Source organism: Ictidomys tridecemlineatus, chromosome 14 (assembly GCF_052094955.1).
Source record: "Ictidomys tridecemlineatus isolate mIctTri1 chromosome 14, mIctTri1.hap1, whole genome shotgun sequence".
Taxonomy (NCBI): domain Eukaryota; kingdom Metazoa; phylum Chordata; class Mammalia; order Rodentia; family Sciuridae; genus Ictidomys; species Ictidomys tridecemlineatus.
Genome location: NC_135490.1, coordinates 69,968,342 through 69,988,838, shown reverse-complemented (window position 1 = coordinate 69,988,838; position 20,497 = coordinate 69,968,342). Strand labels below are relative to the sequence as shown.

Here is a 20,497-nt window from a genome sequence, read left to right as displayed (position 1 = left end):
GATATCGGCAACATGACTCATAGGCATGCAGCAGACTTTTAATTTTTCTGCTTGGTCAGCCATATAGAATTATTTTTTTCTACTTAAGTTTTCTATTTTTTTGAGGGAAGCTGGAAATTTTGCTGTTGAGAATTGTGACTTTTAATCTCATCTTGGGAAATTTCCTATCCAGCCATATGCCAGAGCTCTGTGTGGTAGGAGCCAAACCTTGTCCCCAAAGTGGCAGGTCTTTTAGGAGCTTTTTTTTTTTTTTCTGCCCAAATATGTTATTTATTTATTTATTCTAATTAGGGGCCTATGACAGCAGAATGCATTTTGACTCCTTGTGCACCATTGCAGCCCAGCTTTTCATTTCTCTGGTTTTCAGGAGCTTTTGTGGTGCTCTCTGCACCGCCAGGCTCTCCCAGTGGCATTGTCACACATTAGCAGCTGCCGTGGAGGTGTGAGGCCCCCTTTTCTCCAAATGGAGCAACTTACTTGACAGAACATCCCTAATCCATCTTTGCTGGAAAATATCACTGAGGGGAAGCTCTTATCTAATGCTATATTCATAATCCTATTTAATCTAACATGTGCCTAGTATATTTCATCACTGATGTGACCCTAACCACACTGAAATCTTGTCGTGCTTCCTAAATATTAAAGGAGGATTACTTAGCAAGTTCCTATTATCCCCTGTTCTGAACATACCAACATGCAGAAACTTTTTCATGTTTTTTTGAATTTGTTTTTTGAACTCGTGTATATTGATCCCCCCCTCTTTTTTTTTTTTTTTTTCTGATTCATCTAGGGTCAGGATGAGGGGGTATTTTAGAACCAGCAGGTATGGGAATACAGGGAAACAGTTATTCAATACACTTACCATTGGCATAAATTTCCCAAGAGAGACAAGAGAGACATTAATCTATTGTTTTGCCGAAGATGCATGCCATTTAATAGGCGAGGTAGAGGTAGGAGTTATGATATCCATTTGCACAAGGAAGCTGTACTGGCACCCAGCCAGCGTTATCAGTGTTTTCCCATGGGCTTCTTGTCCTGCCACAGAAAGACTGCATTTACACCAGCCTGGGAAAAAAAAATGTTATCAGCCTTTCCCTCTGACAGCTTATTGAACCTAAATGAACTAGCAGCTTTAAAATCTTGGGCAATCAGAGAGAGGACTCTGACCTCTCTCCTTGCTGGAGGGAGCATCATTAGAGATCGAACCACTTTTGACCTAGCAATCTGAATCGCTCTATTTTGAAACAGGTAAAAAAAAAAAAAGTCTCATAAAACAGATGGCAGTTTTTCAACTCTAAATGAAGGGGTATTCTTTAAATAGGAAAGTTTTGCTTCTCTGGCAGGACTTAGTTTTTAGCATGGAGGTGAGGAGAAACTGCATGACCATATACGTGAAAAATATGCTTAGATTTGAAGTCCCTGCTTGTGCCGTCCTATTTTACACCCCATACTCTTTAAGCATCCACAGCTCATCCATGAATACAAAAGCATACACGGAGGCAGGCCATGCCCAGGGGAAGGTCTAAAAGCACATGGGGGTGACAGTGTGCTGGAGCAGGAGATTGGGGGGATCTATGAGGATAGCTGTCAAAGGAGGTAGTCATTAAGTCAATGTGGCCTGGTGATGAGCCTGAGATTTGGAGTCCTGGCAGGCACTAGAAATTGGGAGACTGAGGCTGTTGATCACTAGAGCAATCTTCTACTTTCTGTTATCCCACAAAATGTAGGTAGACTGACAAAACGGAACTTTTTTCATCAGGCATAGGTATCGGAATTTCTAGGGGAAGGGACCAGGTGTGAGTCTTAAAAACACAGAAGTCTCTCAGGTGATTTATGTGTGTGGGTTGGGTATCCTGGTCTCTTGGATCCCTTCTGCACCTAAGGGTGGGCTCCCAGCCGGTGAGGTCTCCTTTGTCTGTTGGGACCTTTTTCTTGTCCATGTCCAATGGGCAGCACAAAGATGGAACGGAGGGGTGCTGCATTGCTGCCAGCCTGTCACAGCCCCTTCTACTTTTAGGTACGGTGAACACATCATTTATAGTTCACATTAAGAAAGGATGGCCAGGCGTGGTGGCACGCGCCTATGATCCCATCGGCTCAGGAGGCTGAGGCAGGAAGATCATGAGTTCAAAGCCAGCCTCAGCAAAAGCAAGGCACTAAGCCACTCAGTGAGACCCTGTCTCTTGTTGATCTAGATCTTACTTGGCTTTAAAAAAGACATGGCAAACCTTTCTCAGTTGAGTTGACTCCTTTCTTTTATAGATGAGATCAGACACTTGTCATTTAACTACCTGCCTCTGACTAAATGAATAAAAGTGGTGGTACAGTGCAGTTTATGAAGAAAAAAAGATCCATGGCTGTTAATTGGGCCTCCTTATGAGCTTTTGGTTTTGTTTATTTGCAGTACTGGGATTGAACCCAGGGTCTCACGGGTGCTAGGCAAGAGCTCTACCATGAGTCTTCCTTATGTATCCCAAGCTTTTTTATTTCTCACTTAAAATTTTTCTACATGTTTTATTCCCTCATGGGGAGAGGCACAGAATCAGGAGTCATTTTTTTTAAAACGTGATTTACTCTTGTGGCTTGTCTCAGTGGTTGGTGGCTGAGGTGTCTACCATCATTCTATTGAGAAGAGGTCTCAGGAACGAAATGAAGTGCCTCCCTTCCCACACCTGGCCCTCTGGGAAGAAATGGGAACTAAGTGGCTTCTTGTCCTCTTTGCTGATGATCAAACAGAAACATGAGTCATTTTCCATACTTTGGAGATCATGATTTTTAAGGACATATGCATTTGACAGGAGATGAACATTGCATCTTGTAGCAAATTCGCCTGAGTTGCTCTAAGAAATGCCCGCTACGTGGAGGACAAAATTTGTATGAGTTGCATATTTTTAAGCTGTAGTATAATTTGTATACCATAAAACTCACCCACTAATGACTATCAGTGTATTTAAAGAGTCATGCAGTCTATCAGTCTATCTTCATCAGAAAGAAATCTTGTGCCTAATACATCACCTAGTGTCCCATGCGATCCATTGATATTTTTTAGTGATTCGGCTGCCTAGTGTGTTAGAGTGCAACAGATTTCTGAGTTTTAAAGAAGTTCCCAGAAAAACATGTTATCCCAGGCACAGTTCAGTTCCCATGGTAATGAGTTGAATTTGTACCCCCACTGCCAGTCCCTGGTTTCTTGGATGGAGGAAGGATGAAATGAAGTTGGAGCTGCATGAAAGGAGATGACCCTCCTTCAGGGCTTCTTGGCGGCAGCCCAGTTGACCCCTCGATATTCAAGGGATGCTGAGTCTTGGACCTTAAGAGTTGCAAGGGGCACAAGTAAGCACTCGCCCTATGGTATCCATCAGAGGATTGTTTACAGAACCCCCACTCCACCCCTGTGGACACCAGAATGTGCAGATGCTCAAGTCCTTTCTATAAAAAAAATAATACTATGAATACCTACATATAACTATACTATACGTATTTCCCATACCTATAAATTATCTCTAGATTACTTACAATATGATGCAAACGCTGTATGAATAGTTGCTAAACTGTATAGTTTAGGGGATCATGATGAGGGCAGGTTCCATACACATGCAGTACCCTACCACCTCCAAACATTTCCAGCCTGCAGTTGGTTGAATCCAAGGATACAGAACTCAAGAACAGGGAGGGCTGACGAGTACTCTCAGTGGGGAAAGGAGAAAGAGAATATTTTTACATTTTTTATTTGTGAATGCCTGTCTCCATCCAGTTGCTCCCAGGTTGAGACACTTAATATTCTAGCTCACAGGGAACATGAGCTTCTTTGGGTAAATGGCAGCTTGCCAGTGGTATGTCATTTGTAGGTATTCTGCAGAGTGTCTCTCTTTTTCTTTCCAAAGAAGTTCAGAGCAATGTCCTGCTCCACCAAATGAACTGTACGAACTCTGTGACAAACTGCCTGGTAATCAAATTGAAGGGATGGTTTCTGTGCAAAAGACAGAATTAAACAGGTTAGCAAGTGAAAACATTTTACCTTGAGGCATGCTGGCACTCAACCCACATTCTTCCATGTGGTTTCTTAATGGACTGACCCTTGAACATACAGGAAGTGGAGATGTATCATTTTCATTTCCTGACAGTTGACCTTTCTCTTCTAGTGGCACTACGTCTGTGCTTTCCATCATCTGGGGAGTGGCGGGAGTTTGTAGAGAGTGAAGAAGGCTGTTAATTCTGATTTTGGTGGGTCCTATGTTATAGAATTAGTGAAAATGGGCTGTTTTGGAAATTGCTAGGCCAAGCTTTCTCCTTTTCCAGAAAGTACTCATAACAATAGAGGGCAAGGCTGATATACCGCATTTCAAAGCCCCTTTTTAAAAACTTGGACTCTTGCCTATGTACAGTAGAATTCTCACTTGAGCAACAGCCCCACTAAATTCCAGTGACTTGCTGCTTCTAAGTGTTCTCAAAAGTACACTGATTACTTTGCACAGGAATTTTTGCAATGACTTTGTTATGAAAAAGGATATTTAAGGCCAACTGAAATAGGCTTTTATAACAAATAGAATGAAGACTGTGATCTTTATTCTCACCAAATAAAGGAGCAAAGAATGCCTTAGTACACTGAAATTAGTTAGCATGGGCTTGATGACCTATTCTAAAAAAAACAATGGCACAAGATGAATTTGGCTTGATCACAATGGAGAATTTCTCAGGGACCACTGAATTTTAAGACATGGAAGGTGGGGATGGCCTGGTGTTTTGGAGGAAAAGGCCAAGTGTGGATGTTGCCTGTGGAGTGGTCACATTGGTTTGCATTGATTTGTTTTATCCTATGCAAGGAGTAACAGCTCATTGCCTGGCTGCTCTTCCAGGCTAGGAGAAATTATGTTTCTTCAATCCTTTAGTCTCCCATCAGCCACATTGATACTGGAATTTTTCCCCTCTCTGCTTAGGTACCTTCATACTTTCTTGGAAAATTAAGTGGAAAAGATAGTGCTTCTTTCCCTTATGCCATCATTTTTACTGTACCCAATCTGTGACTTTAGGAGCACCAAGTATTAAGGGTAAGTCTGTGGGAAGTGCAGAGAGTGTCTTGAATAGGTAAGACCCTCCTGAAGACCTGGAGAACTTTATGGGGTGAGGGGGGGCTGGGGATGAAGAGATTCCACAGAGCAGGGCATCCTAGGGTAGCTAATTTTTTACTTGTCCAGAATCCGCTCACATTTGGAAATTAGGAATAAGAAACCACTTGATTCTTTTGTTTAATTTACTATAATATTTCATGAGTCCATAATTATAGATACTTGATAGGAAAAAAAAAGTAATTTTTAAAATATTTACACCGTGCCGGGCACAGTGACCCACACCTATAATTCCAGCTACTCAGAAGACTGAGGCAGGAAGATCACAAGTTCAAGGCCAGCTGCCGCAGTCTGGCTGGGCACAAGATCATGAGCCACTCACAGATTTGTAGATTCAAACAGCAATTCTTTATTCCCGAACTCACACCGGCCTCTACACACATTCTGGGGAAATCCAAGTTCTGCCCGCCAAATTCACGTACTCCACCAGGCTTTTAATCCCAAATGCTTTCTCAATTCCACGAGAACTCAACGGGAACTCAGGCAGCAAGATACGCCCTATTCCCAGCAGGAATAACCTTAAACCTGGAACCGCCCTAAACCCAGATTGTCCTAAACCGGGATACTTCCTAAAACCTGCAGGATACACCCTAAACCTGGATCCACCCTGGTCCTTGAGCAGGGTCACCTTTCTCAAACATACATGCAATGTCACAACGAATGTCCAAGGCAAGTCCATTTCCACGAGTCCTTCCTCTAAGCAACATGAGGTACGCTGGTAAGGAAATTTTGATGCGTCATTCCTACTTGGCAATGGCCCTCAGCAGCCAGCCTGGGCAATTTAGTAAGACCATGTATCAAAATAAAATTAAAAGGGCTGATGATATAGCCCAAAGGTAGAGTACTTGTTTAGCATGCAAAGAGGCCCTGGGTTTGTTTCCCAGTACCACACATATATTCTGTGTTTATGCCAGAATATAACATCAGGAAAAGCCGAGGTTGGTTAATGCAGCATGTAGCTTTTTAAAAATAAGTGTTTATATTTCTTTTCTTAAGGTTGTTTTACACTTCCCAAGTTTGGGTCTTTACTATTTATTAATGCTATGACCCTAAATGTCTGTAAAATATAGATAATAGAAGTACTTATCTCATGAAGTTGTTTCATATGCACAGACTGTTGCAGATGAAGCATTTTATCTAGTTACCCCCAGAGTGCACAAATGCTCCATACATTCAGCTATGGTCTTTTCTACTAGGAATATAAATTGATAGAATATATATGGGTAAAAAATAAAAACAAAATTCCTCTGAAGATGTAGATGCTGTGGCAAAAATCTACCTTCCAACTTACCTAGCAGCTTATTAGTTGAGCTACCTACTCAAGGAAGGTAAATGTGTAAGCTGGTTAGGTAGGTAAGCCATTGGCTTCCCTTCTCCTCTACCACCAGCACAGGTGCACAAAGTGCACAAAGATCTGTTTATAAAGTACCTGACGTAAACCTCAGTACGCCAACCTCCCTCCATAGAATAGAGAGGAAAGGAGAGTTGACTTTTCTTTCTTATTGTAGTCACAAATGCCAAGAGTATCTGTATAAATGCCTCAGATGAAAAAAATAAAATAAAAAAAAAAAAGCCCTGAGTCATTGGATCCTGCTAACAACCAGGTAAGTCACAAAGGACAGAGTGTAGAATCCAGGCAGAGCCATTTGCCCACAGTTGCAGTTACTGAATGCACCATGCATCTGCGATCTGTGTCTTGGCTCCCAGCTTTGGGACAGTTTTCACAGTGCTGGAGGCTCTCATTTGCATGTATATTTAAAAATATAGTATATTCATAGAAGATTTAAAGTACAGTAAGGCAAACAGATCAGCAGACAACTTCCATTGAAAAGATGTTTTAATATTCACAATCTCCAGGAGAAGGGGGCATGTCACACCTTGGTGATGGGAGGCTACCTAGGGAAGGAAGTACTGGGGTTGATCATGAGGCAGAGAAAGAGGGAAGAACATGGGCAAAGCCTTTATTGTGGTTTCCATAAGAAAGGGCAAGTGAGGCAGTGAAAGAAAGCTTGAGGTTGGCCCATTTAAATTATTCCAGTGTTCTCAGGTGAAGGGCTGTCCTTAGATGTCTGGCATTTGGCCCTGGGGTGATTAGAGCAGGTGGATGGTGACCCAGAGTGTGAGAGCCAATAAAGGAGGTGGCTGGGCTCTGGGCTCTGGGCTCTGGACTGGTTAGTTTGTATGTGCAAGGTACACTGACGGCTGAGTTGTCTTCTCTTTTTAGGACCTGGCTCCTTCTGGGAGGGCCAGTTCCTCCAGGGTCAGCAAGGCCCCAGATGTCAAAGCATCAGAACATAGAAATAGGAGACATGATTAGTACAAAACGTTATGGCTTCATTTTTAGCCTAAGTGTTTAAGTACCTTGAGTCAAAATTTCTTTCTTCCATCCTGGGAGTGTCAGGTTCGATAACCTGGGAACCCCCAGGCTGAGCCCTCCCTTCAATTTCACACCTCGGTCTCCAGTGTCCCACCTGGCAGCTCCCCCGGACGTCCTATAGGCTGCACAGGTGGAGGACTGAATTGGTTGTCTTTCTCTCTCGGAGATCTTCATCTGTCTGTGTTTTCTGTCACAGGTAGTGGCAGAGCGTTGTGACCATCTTCCCAGCCTAGGAATTTGTCAGATTCAATGCCTTCCTGCCCTCTATTCCCCATGCATGGTCTATCACCAAGACCTGTTGTCCCCTCTTAGCAGTGTGCCTTGACATGCGTGAACTTGGCCGTGTACCTTTCTTTTCAGCATCGTGCTTTCCTCTAGACTCCCCTGTTTCTGCCGAGATCCCTGTGATGGGGTGTCTCTTGGCCTGCTACCCTCTAATCGTTTTGCTCTTTTCTCCATAAACTTTAGATGTCTTCCTGGTTATTACAGGTTCAAGTTCAAAATTCTGGGCATATCCCACAAGGCCCTTCACAGACCCCCAGACACTCTGCTGACCCAGAGATGCTCCCTTACTATGGAGGGCGTCAACCACAGCGCCCCCTGGTGGCTGCCATCCCTCAACAGGCTGCCACCTTTCCCTTCTACCCAGGGAAGGTCTGTTGTCCTTATGGCCATGTTTTGTCTCTGGGAAGCCTTCTAACTCTAATCAGCTATTTGTTTCCCTGCACAACTTTGAGGATGCAGAAACAGCCAAGTCAGACCCTGCCCTCGAGACTTTTTTATAGAACGAGAATCAAAGAAATAAGCAGACAAATTTGTGAGTGTTGAATTGCTATTAAAATAGGATGCCTGCCATGACAGGTGTGTGAACAGAGTCTGGGGAGCACTCAAAAGAAAGAACTCCACCAGGAGGAATCAGGAAAAGTCCCAGGAAGTAGTATTTGAGGTGGATGTTGAAGGACGAGTTTATTGAGGAATAGAGAGGGTTGGAGATTTGATGGCTTTTTTCCCTAAGAATTCAAAAGTAAAAAGTGGTAGTGATGTGGAAAACTGCTGAAAACGGTAAACAGTGGGATATCCCCTCTCAGGTGCCCTGGATTAGGAATTCTTGCATTTCTCAGTCTTAGGCGTGGCTCAAGGGAGTAGCCAGCCAGACCCAACTGGCTGCATTTCCAAAGGTTCATTAGATTCAGTGGAAAAAAAAAATTGTTATGTAGCCCATCATCCATATGAACCCCAAATCATAGCACCAAAGCCAACTGCCTGGTTGGGATGTTTTCACACTACCATCCTCTTTACAGTTAGATCAGTCATATTATTATTGCTTGAATTTGAGACAGTTTCAAAAGCTTCTCTACTGGGAGTTGACTGTATTAATAGGCCTTCTCATAGTTGGGGGCCACAGAAATGTGAAACTATCCTGAGGATCTCAAAGAGCCAACCTGCCTTGTATTCCTCAAGCATGCTTTGGACTCACGTGACCCTGGTTAAAAGCCTGGCTCTGCCCTCACTAGTGGTTTCAACTCCCTTCAGGAAGTCATTTAACCTCTTGGACTTAGCTTCCCTCTCAGTCAAGTGCAGAGTAAGATTTAGCTAACCTGGTGGGATTGTCAGTAGGTGAGAATTAATCAAATCATATGCTACAGTGAAAGGAAGGGTTCCCTGCATGGAATTAGCAAATGGAAGAAATTTACTTTTGGTGATGTTTTCATTAAGCTTGACCAAGCTGATTCTTACTTGGGATGGAAGGGTGTCTTAGGTGGACACTGAATTATCAGTGTCTGTGAACTCAGGAAGCATGTAGAGATGGGATGAGGGACAGAGATCATACCCCTTTTTCCTTTCCTTTCCTTGTCCTTGTATGGTTTCTTAAATGGTGCTAAAATGCTTTTAAAACACGCTGTCCCATGTCATTGTAGGAGAGCTGAAATAAAGGATGGGGATTTTGATGTTCGTTTCCTGTAGCTATTTGGTTTGACTTGAATGCCGCTGTGTCTCATCTGTTGAGATGCAGCGGATTCTTCAGTGCGCATCAAACTCTAGGTCTGAGTCAACAACCTTGCTTATAACACTACCTCAAATCACGCTTTTTAGACCCAGAGAGGCATCCATTCTCGCTTGTTGGCATATATTTCCCCTCCTGGAGTGTTGTGTAACCTGGGTCCACATGTGTGCATGTGTTGAAAGGAAGCAGTTTTCTGATTAGAATTTGGGTTGCAAATTAAAAATCTAGTTATGCTATAAAATTTACAATGGAATAAGTGTTGTGGCCAATTAGCATCACTCCCTGAGACTAACATCACAAACAGAAATATTTGACTGGTTTACTGCTAAAACAGCTTCCCTCCGTGAGGATGGTAGTGGCCTGACCTCTACATGTTTATAAGGAGTCAGAGAAGTAGAGATGAAAACCCATGCAGAAAATGAATCTGTGTCGATTGTCACTCTTCATTTCTTATCAGTCAGACTGTCACTGTTGGTTCACTGTCGTCATTTTTGTACTCTCCTCTCCTACACCCATTTAGGAAGAACGTTGGTGAAAAGCACAGAAACCAGTGACTTGTGGACTGTGGGATTTCCATGGAGAAAATAGAGCATCACCACTCACCTGGGAACCCTCTGCACCTCCAAGCACAGGCTGGGCACTGGAGTGAAGACCAGCTCAGGGTGCTTCCAGAGGACCACCGCAGAGGTCTGGAGGGGGCGGAGGAAGGACAGAGAGAGCATGGAGCTAAAGTTTCACAACCGGAACCTCAGAACTGTGATCCTCCAAGGAGAGCGCTACTTGAAGAAAAGAAAAAAAAAATAAGTCGAATGGCTTCTCAGGGATTTTGTTTTCCGTGCACATATAAGCCATAGTTACAGTACAGTGGCAGTATTTAGAGCACTCGGGTTTCAGTTCTGTTCAATGTGAAAGAGGAATCAACTGACATTCATTGCTGTTCCGTAACTAGTGTAAAATATGTATATGTTTATCTTTATTTTTATAATATGCAAATACATTTAAATTTATACCGTTTGAAGCTTCTAGCGTTAGTTAACACTGGGTGCAATATTTTGCATGAGAACTGTGCCAAGATGGGGCTGATTTCTTATTTTAGTATAAGACATTTTTTTTTGTTGTTCTTTTCTTTATTCTTTAATCGCCTTCTCAGATTTAAAAAAGAAAAGAAAAAAGATGTCTGTGTATCTGTTAGCCCACGGATCTAGTGTTGCTTCGTAGATTGCCAGTCATCCACAGGATCCTTCAACATGCATATCAGGCAGTGTCCCTTCCCATCTTTATCCAAGGTCCCTGCCTGTAAGTCACTGGGCATGGTGGCAGAAGCATTCCTGTTCCTTACCCACATATCATTAGTATTGAGGCAGAGACGGGGCCCTCTTCTGGAACAAAGAGTTCATGGAAAACCTCAGTTAGTGCAGCTTAAGATCATCGGGAGTCTGTTTTGAATCATGCAAGGGGCTCTGCTAATTATTACCTCTCCTTTCTAGAACAGGTCCAGAATTTAGCAGAGCACTTGGTGAGCCCTCCACATCTGGTCTGTGGGAACTTCAGGTAGTGAGCTTCCTAGCTGGGGAACATAATCCCACACTGGCTATTCATACAGGGCCTCTTGTAGGACAATCTACTGCCAAGAACTAGTAAAACGCTTGTTTTGAAATCTCCAGGAGGTAAAACTTAAAAAGCAAACCCTACAAGTTGCTCTCTAGCCTCCTCCTAATTGGGGCCAAACAGCACATGCTGCAGTAGTAGCACATTCTTTGAAGAATGTAAAGGACTCTGTTTACATCTGCCTCCTGCACGTGTTGATAGAAAATGTGCAAAACTGTTTCTCACCAGTGTCAGACAGAAGAGTGAGTCAGCTGGTGTTACTCTTCCACTTTGTTTAGAAAGCACTGACTTTTGGAATGCCACAGTGGTCTCCACATGTTCAAAAGAAAGAATGAACAAGTGGGCTGCATTTCATGACCTCACAAATCAATTTTTATAAAATATTTTGTGCCCCAGGAGTTAACTTCACTGACTCCAGAAGCCCTGGTTATGATTTCCTTATCATCTTAAAATCAAGAGTGGGATCAGATTGTTTTTACATTTTTTTTAAATACTTGAATATATGACACTTCAAGTTGGAGATTTCATTTTCCTTTTAGAACAGAATCATGAGACTAATCTGGTTAATCCTTTTGTCACAGTTCTCCTGTGTGTGTGTGTGTGTGTGTGTGTGTGTGTGTGTGTGTAAACTGAATGGTAACATTTAATTGCTTTATGGACCATTGAATTGTTGGGCAATAGGTTTTTTTTTTAATTGGCATGTGATAGTACTTACACTGTCCAATCAACCGACTTGACCAGTCCTTTGAAAGAGACTCCCAAGCATATGACTTTGGGCCAACTCCCCTTAGGGCCATATAAATGGAAATCATGCCCCTTCGGGTGACATACTCTGAAAAAGTGTTTGCTATTTTCACGAACATAAATGCCCATGTTCTTAATATCTGCTCTTTTTTGACCAGTCATGTTTTGTGCTGTCATCTGAACCCTAGAGAAGCAGTGTAAGAGGAAACCTTGCTGCCACGTGTGTTTTGGCCAAAAGGTCCACATGATAAGAGGGTCATGTGACCACAAGAAGCTCCAGAAAAAGCAAAGCGTGAGAACTTGCTTCAGCCTGGGGAGGGGGGGAGGGTTGGAGATACAGAAAACACTCTTGCTCTACAGGAGTTTTCCAGTGTCTATGTAGGAAATTCCGTTTTCTCTTTCAACACCCAGGAAGATTTTAGCGGCCCGCCGAGGCTGACAGGCAATTCACTAAGCACAAGAAGAATTTTTTTTCCAACCACGGCGTCCCTTGCCTCTCAAAGAAATGCCCTCCAAGTTTGTTATGGTTTCTATTCCTGCAACTTGTGGTATCAGAGCCACTTCCTGGAATTGTAAAAGTGCTGCCAGAATAAATGTTTTTCCCCTTCTAAGAAAAGAAAAAAAAAAATGACAGTGCTCATATTTGACACTTGTGCATTGGACTCTCTTTTGAATGAATAAAGAGGAAAGGGTTTGATGTGATTCCTGATGGAGTGTGTGATGTTTTTCATGCCACAGTCTGTGAATTGTAATTGTGGTTTCTCAGTTCACTGTGGTATTTGGGCAGAAATAAAAAAAAAAAAAACTCAATAAAAATACAAAGAAATGGTGAAGCAATGATATTCCCAGAGTTTAGTTATTTCTGCTTTTGCTTTTAATTTTATCGGTTAAGGAGTAGCTATTTTATATGTTTGGTGCTTAAATTTGAGCCATGGGGGTTGGCAGCTGTCTTCTATCTGGGGAGGACTGAATCCCTGAGGGGATGACTCAGTCCCTGTTCTAAAACTCTGAGTCTGGAACACTGGCCGTCTCCTGGGGCTGGAGGTGGAACCCAGGGCCTCAGACATACGAGGCCAGCATGCTGTCTGAGCTTGACCCCTGTCCCCTACACAGGCACTGCCTCTAAACCAGATCCTCTTTTCAGTGAGCCATTATATTTATAAATCAAAGCTGATGAATTCATGATAGGTCTGGAAGTTCCCCTTCCCTGATCTGCCTTTCAAGGGCTCTTAGCAGGAGTTCTGCCACAGCCTTCCAAGTCCTGCCCTGGGGCCTCTGGCAGGGAGACGGGAGGCCTTCAGAGGGCCAGACTGCTGCTCCATTCCTGCTGTACTTTTCAGACAGCAGGTATGGAGATAAAAACAATGTGGCTGTTTCTTACAGAGACACAGCTTCTGGGGAGAGGACCAGACCAGACAAGCCCTGACCTGAGATGCTAAGACGTTGGGCACAAGGAAAGAAGGGACCCCCTTGGACCAGGAGGGCCTTGTCACATGGTTTCTGAAAAAAAAAAAAAAAAGTGAGGCCACCCCAGCTGCCCTGAATTCAAACAATCCTCTCCCTGTGGAAAAGTGGAAACCATTTGGTAAAATCTCCAAGGGGAGTGTAACGGGAAGTGTGGCGCCTGTGGAGCTGCTCCCCTCACAGCTAAAGCTCAGTGCCACTGCTGTCCCCTCCTGTCGGGAGACAGCACAGTGGGAGCATACATCATCCATTTGGTCCTCTTTTTTTTTTTTTTTCTTAAATGGGGAAGTTTTTTAAGTTTTTTAAACTTGCTGAGCAGGTCACACAAAAAAGCAGGCATCAGCGTTGACAATTAGAAGTACATTATTTATCACATACATTGTTCCCTCCCAAGGCTATTTCCTCCAACTGGTGAGTTTTTTGAAGTAGGTCCCACGTTTCGTGAACTTCGAATCTAGCACACCTAACACACAGAAATTGCTCCTCTGCTGATTCTTGCTGCACAGGGCTACTTGCACATGACTGCTCTAGTGGGACAGGAAGTGAAGAAAGTCATCACCTGCTGGGACTTGCACCTGCTTTGCAAAGGAAGGCCTATGGCACGGTGGGATTGGAGGGCTCTGAGAGCAGATGACCTTTGGAAGTTATCTGGGTTGAGCAGCAGGAGAAAATTCACCCACGCAGAACCTGGTTTGAATATTTATAAGTTCCTTCAGGAAAGAAGTGCTTTTTTATGCAAAAAAAAAAATGTTTTTGAATAAAATGAATGTCATTCTAAACACTGATCCTGGGCCCCAGGGGTGTGAATCAGTGGTAGTGCTCCTGCCAAGCATGCTTGAGAGCCTGGATTCAATCCCCAGCACCACCAAAATTAAAAACAAAATTACTTCATTTATTTTGGTACTGGAGCTATCAGCCCTTAAAAAAAAAAAAAGATACTTCAAAATGTCTTAGAAGAATATTATGTGAATAAGTGAAGTGCAGGCAAAACACAAATGCAGAGAAATTGTGAAGGTGTGTACAGATTGAGAAACTGAAATTGTGATGTGTGGGAAACATAGTTGGAAGACAGAGTTTGGGATCATTAAGAAATTTGTCCTCCACCCCCACCTGGGTTTAATGCAATCCACAGACAGAACAGGTGATTTGCCTAAGAATGTCTGAAGGACCACAAAAGCTTTTAAAATTGCTGGCAGAAAAATTTATTGGAGGATTATAGAGACATAATAAAATTATTTCTTAAATTTGAAATTTAAAGTTATCATTTTACAATGTTGTTTCAATGCAGTCCAAGATTTTTCAGATACATACGACTCAAAAATTGGGGAAATTTTTATTTTGGAAACTTCAACTTCAACGGAGACCCTTATCCATGTCCTCAGTGACTACTTCCTCCAGCCATGCCCTATCTGCCTATGGTTTCCACCCAATAGTCCCTTTGAATTATTAACTCAATAAAATGGGTTAATTCACGAATGAGGTTATAGCAGTTGTAATCTAGTAATTTCACCTCTGAAATTACTAGAATTTCACCTAACACATGAGCTTTTGGGGGACATTAAAGATCCAAACCATAACACCTCATGGGTGGATTAATCCATTTGGTGGGTTCATAATTTGAATGGACAACTGGTTGGTAGCTGTAGGCAGGTGGGGCATGGCTGGAGAAATAGGTGACCAGTAGCATGCCCTCAGGAACTATTTCTTGTCTCTGGCCTGCCTCTTTCTCCCTCCCCTCCACCCACCCCCCACCCCACCCCCCCCACACTCCCCATACCCCCCACCCCACCCCTGCTTTCCTTCACCATACCCTTCTTCCATGATGTTCAGCTATACCTCAGACCCAGAGCAATAGAGTCGGTGAACATGAATGGAAACATCTGAAACCATGAGCCAAAATAAATAATTCCTCCTTGGTAGTTTCAGGTATTTTAGTCATAGCAAAGAAAAGCTGATAAATACCCAATAGATCCCCATAGTTCCAAGTTCTGGAAGTTCTATCCTGGGCCTTTCATTCTGGGCAGCTGTGGCCAAGTAGAAGGAGATTTCCCCCTTCACTTGACTCTCTGTCTGGGGCTATAGTTTTACTTAGTGAGCGCCCAGCTGCTCATCCTTTCTAGGATTCCCCAGCCCCTTGTTGCAGAAGCTCTATTCCAGGCAAAAGTGTCTGAAAACATCATGGGCCCCTCCAGTCTGCACGACTAAAGCTCCACAGAGGGCCAAGGATACAGCCTGATTGTTCCTGCTCAGCTCTCACACGCGGGGGAGATGCCATGCCAGGGGAGGTAAGCCAAGACTAGAGGCTGCCTCCGCACCCTCCTCAGAACCCACGATGGAGCAGGGGTGCCATTCCAAAAGAGGGTTCCTCCCTCAGTTCCAAGCTGAGTCAGGGCTTTGCCACAAGAGGAACAGCTCCTCAGCTATTCCTGAGGGGAACAGAACAGACTGCCGAAGGGCGTCCTCAACACCACTGGAGCTGTTGGTGGACATCAGGAAAGGTGCCTGGCAGCAGCTCCAGGTGCAGGTAAAATGCAGAGCAGTCTGAAGGTTTAAGGAACCAGGGGAAGAACCAAGAAGAGCACCCCTGAGATCACAGTGGGTCCTGGGAGACAGGAAGACCATGCACATATGCAAGGCTGCACCCAGTGGGGCAAATGAGATAGGATGCTGGACAGCCCTGAGAGCACTCCCCAAGCCACACACAGACCAGTCCACACAAGGCTGAAGCCTCACGGGCCCAAGGGGCTTAAACACAGCCGCTGAGCAAACTCGTATCCCAGGACGCCAGTCTTAGCACTAAAGCCATACAGGTTCCTGGCAGTCTGGAAGACTGTGTGCATGTCAAGGGCCAAACCCCTCAAATGATTAGAGAGAGAGAGAGAGAGCTCCAAGCTCCTTGTCCCTGGTTAGATGCAGAGCCAAAACAAAAGAAAAACAACAACAACAAAAGCCAGGTAAATTTCCCAAAATATAATTGCAGACTCCAAGTTATTCACACATCCAACAGTGAAGGTAAAAGTCTAACAGACAAAGGGTCGTAAGTACAACCTTTAGCCAGTGCCTACAGCAGATCCAGAAACTTAACCTCTAGGTAGCTCGACCAAACAAAAATAAGAGGGGAAAATCTGTTCAAGGACATCAATGAGCCCCAATACAGAAAATCATATGGATATTGATAATAACTGCATCACTGCATATTCTTCACCTTTCTTCTCTTGACTAATTTTTTAAAAAAGTAATTGCACAAAACATTATTTATCTAATTATACGGTTGGTCCTATAACATATAGAAATGAAATATATAGTCATGTGCCACCTAACAATGTTTTAGTCAATGACAGCATATACAACAATGGTCCCATAAAGCAATATTGTCTAGTGACTTCGTAGCAATCTTCATTTGTGTAAGGATACTCTGTGATATTCAAATAACAATGAAATTACCTAAGGAGGTATTTCTCAGAAAGTAGCCCTGTCACTAAGTGACTCATGACTCACAATATGAACCCAAAGGAGGCAGATGGAATGAAGTTGAACTGAAGTAAGGAAATACACAAGATGGTAAAGATCAAACCACACACTCCTAAATACCTGAATCCAAGAAGAAACCACAAGGGAAATTAGAAAACACCTGGAGATAAATACAAATAGACGTAGCTAAAGCAGTGCACAGGACACTTTGAACTATAAATGCCTGTATTAAACAGAAGAAAGACCTTACATTAATAGACTGAATTTCACCTTAAAAAGCTAGAAAAAAAACTGAATGCAAAACAAGAAGAAGGAAAGAAATAATAAAGAACAGAAGTAAATGTAATTGAATAGAAAAGGAAGATAAAATCAATGAAATCAAAAGTTGGTTCTTTGGAAAGATCAAAAACCAAAAAACTCAGGCTGGAGTTGTGGCTCAGTGGTAGAACACTTTTCTGGCATGTGTGAAGCCCTGTGTTTGATCCTCAGCACCACATATAAATAAATAAAATAAAAGACCCATTGACAACTAAGAAAATATTTTTAAAAAACTTTCAGCACACACACAAAAAAAAACTTTCAGCAAGGCTAAACAAGAAAAAAAGATTCAAATTGCTAAAATTATGAATGAAAGAGATGTGACTATTGATCTCACAGAAGTAAAAAGGATTATAAGGAAACGTGGTTGTAGGCTGATTCAACTGGATTACCTAGATGAAATAGATAAATTCCCATAGAGACAAAAACTAACAAAACTGACTCAAAAAGAAATAGAAAATCTTAATAGACATATATTAATTTTTAAATTTCCCATAAAGATCCAGATCTGCATGACTTCATTAGTGAAATCTACCAAATGTTAAGGGGAAAAAAAAATCAATACTAATTCTTCTCCATTTCTCCTGAACTCTGGTGTTGGAAAAATCAACCCAGGTTTTTCCTCTGCTCGAATACCACAAGTTGAGTCAATGCAGAAGACTTCTGTGGCCTCAAAAGGTATGGGGATTTCTCCCCAGCAGAAAGCAAGTAAGCAATCCTGCAGTGGACCCCATCCAGTGTCCTGTAATTCAGCTTACTTCTGAGATAGCATGGCATCCCACCACCTGAGGGTTCAGTCCCAAGACTGCCCCCTTGTCCCCATATGCAACTCCAATTGCAAGCCCCAGATGGGTTTACTTTGCTTCTGACTGACCAGCCATAAACTCTGTGTTATTGAGTGGATGTGCGGTATCCCCCAAAAGCTCACATGTGAGACAATGCAAGAAGGTTCAGAGGAGAAATGATTGGTTGTGAGAGTCTTAACCTAATCAATGAATTAATCCTCTGATAGGACGTAACTGACTGGAGGAGGTGGGAATTGGGGCGTGGCTTTGGGGTATATATTTTGTATCTGGAGAGTGGAGTCACCACGTGAGCTGCTTCCCTCTGCCACACACTCCGCCATGATGTTCAGCCTCACCTTGAGCCCCAAGGAATGGAAGCTTCTGTCTATGGACTGAGACCTCTGAAACCGTGAGCCCCCCAATAAGCTTTTCCTCCCTAAAATTGTTCTGGTCACAGCTTTTAGTCACAGCAGCAAAAAAAGCTGACTATAACACTGTGATTCCCATGCCCTCCTCCTCAGGGTCAATTAGTTTACTTGAGTGGTTACAGAACTCCCGGAAACATCTACTTCTGCTGATTGGATTATATGAAAGATGCTACAAAGAATACAGGGGAAAGGGCACATAGGGCACGGCCTCTCTGCCAGCTCTGTCTTCCAAGAACCTCCCTCTATTCCGCTCTCTGGAAACTCTCTGAAGCCTATCCTTTTGCATAAGCTCAACTGAAGCATAAACAACTATGTCAAAATGTGAATATAATATGTAAAGGGTATGAGTCAAAGCTAACAGACTGGGAGGAGAAACCCAACAGGGGCCATTGTGCTTCAGTGTTCTTGACCTTTCTCTGCAGCATTCCTCCCTCTAGGGCAAGGGGCAGGACCTTCCAGAATGAGGAGGGTTTTATGACCTACTAGACAATAGTAGGTCAGAGGATTTCTTTATGGCTAGCTCCAAAACAGAAGGTAGGGGGAGTTCAGTGTTTATACGACCAGTCTTAGGGAAGAGAAATTCCAGTGTCGTGACCTGCCTTGGGAGAGGGTTACAAACTTGAACCATGGTCAAAAGCCCCAAGTTACATATATCATGATATCACAACTCCCTAACTCATTCTATGAGGCTAATCTTAAAGCCAGAAAGACATCCCAAGAAAATTAAAGATCAATCTCTCTAAAGAATATAGATGCAAATGTTCTTGGCAACATGCTAGAGAATAGAATCATGTGACACATAGAGGCCCACCCTACAACCAAACGGGATTTATTACAGGAATACAGGATAGCTTCACATTGGAAAATCAGTTAATATAATACATCAATGGGGTAAATTTTTTTTTTAAAAAAAGATTATCTCAGCAATTTTAGAAAAAAATAATGATTTGAAAATATATATTAACAACAACAACAAAACAACTAACCCTGAAACAACTTCTTGATCTGATAAAAGACATTTATTACAAATACAGCTGGCACACTATTTAATAGGTAAAGACTGAAAACCTCCATCTCAGTTTAGGTGTAAGAGGAGAATGTTCGGTCTCAAGAACTGTCACATTATGTCAGAGAGTCTAACCAGGCAAGAAAAAGAAATGCAGGAATTCAAGTTTGAAAGAAAAACATTTAAAATACCTATGTATGTAGGTTATATGATTTTTTTTTAGACAGGAAATTCTAAAGAATCCATTAAAAAAGAGATATTGCAGCTAACAGATGATTTCAGCAAAGATGCAAAAGACAAGATGATAGAAAAATCAACAGTGTTTTTATACATATGCAAAGAACATTCCAAAAATTAAAATTCCCTTTTTAAAAGAGAATTACAAAATTCCCTTTTCAATAGTATCAATAAGAATCAACACCTTGGAATGAATTTAAATTTAACAAAAGAAGTGTAAGACACACACTCTAAAAATTATAAAACATTGTTGAAAAAAACTAAGTGAAAGTGAAAACAAGCCGAACATGGAACACAATATATTAATCTACAGATTCCACACAACACCAATATTTCAGCACCTTTCTTGTGGAAATCGACAAACCAATCCTAAAATTCATTTGGAAATGCAGAACACCCAGAGTAACCCAAAATCTGAAATTAAAAGAATAAATTTGGAGGCTTCACATTTCCCATTGTGAATTTCCAGGGACTGCTACACAGGTGCACTAATTGAGATGAGGTAGTAAGAAGATATACATATAACTCATAGGCATAGAATGAAGATTCCTAAAATTAACCTTTACATTTATAATAATGTTTATTGACACAATAAAGATGATATCTCATGTTTATGATTATGACACAGGATGTCAAGATAACTCAGCAGGGGAAAGAATAATTATGACAAATGGTGCTGGGTGGGTACCCGGATATTCACGTAATGAATGCAATTGTACTCCTACCTCACACCATATACCCAGATGATTTAAAGGCCTGGATGGAAGAGCTAAAACTATAAAACTCTGAAAAGAATTTAGGAGTTAATCTTTGTGACCTGGGGTTAGGCAATGGAAGTCTTCTGAAGATACAAAGTCAAAAAACACAAGTGACAAGAGCAAAAATAGGTACACTGGACTAAATCAAAATCAAAACTCTGTGCCACAAA

General features: G+C 42.3%; 1 protein-coding gene across 2 annotated transcripts in view; it reads left to right on the top strand.

The window, feature by feature from the left end:
- Nucleotides 1-12,697, top strand: part of Mfhas1 (multifunctional ROCO family signaling regulator 1) — a 95,518-nt gene extending 82,821 nt beyond the window's left edge. The window contains exons 3-4 of one of the 2 annotated variants that reach the window (XR_002484599.3): nucleotides 4,938-5,048; nucleotides 10,029-12,697. Coding sequence is in view for 1 of the 2 variants with exons in the window: in XM_005330781.5 (XP_005330838.2) it covers nucleotides 10,029-10,062 (34 nt within the window). In the remaining variant the exon portion in view is untranslated. The remainder of the gene's footprint in view (nucleotides 1-4,937; nucleotides 5,049-10,028) is intronic. The other variant, XM_005330781.5, reaches the window with a different exon arrangement.
- Nucleotides 12,698-20,497: the final 7,800 nt, after the last annotated feature.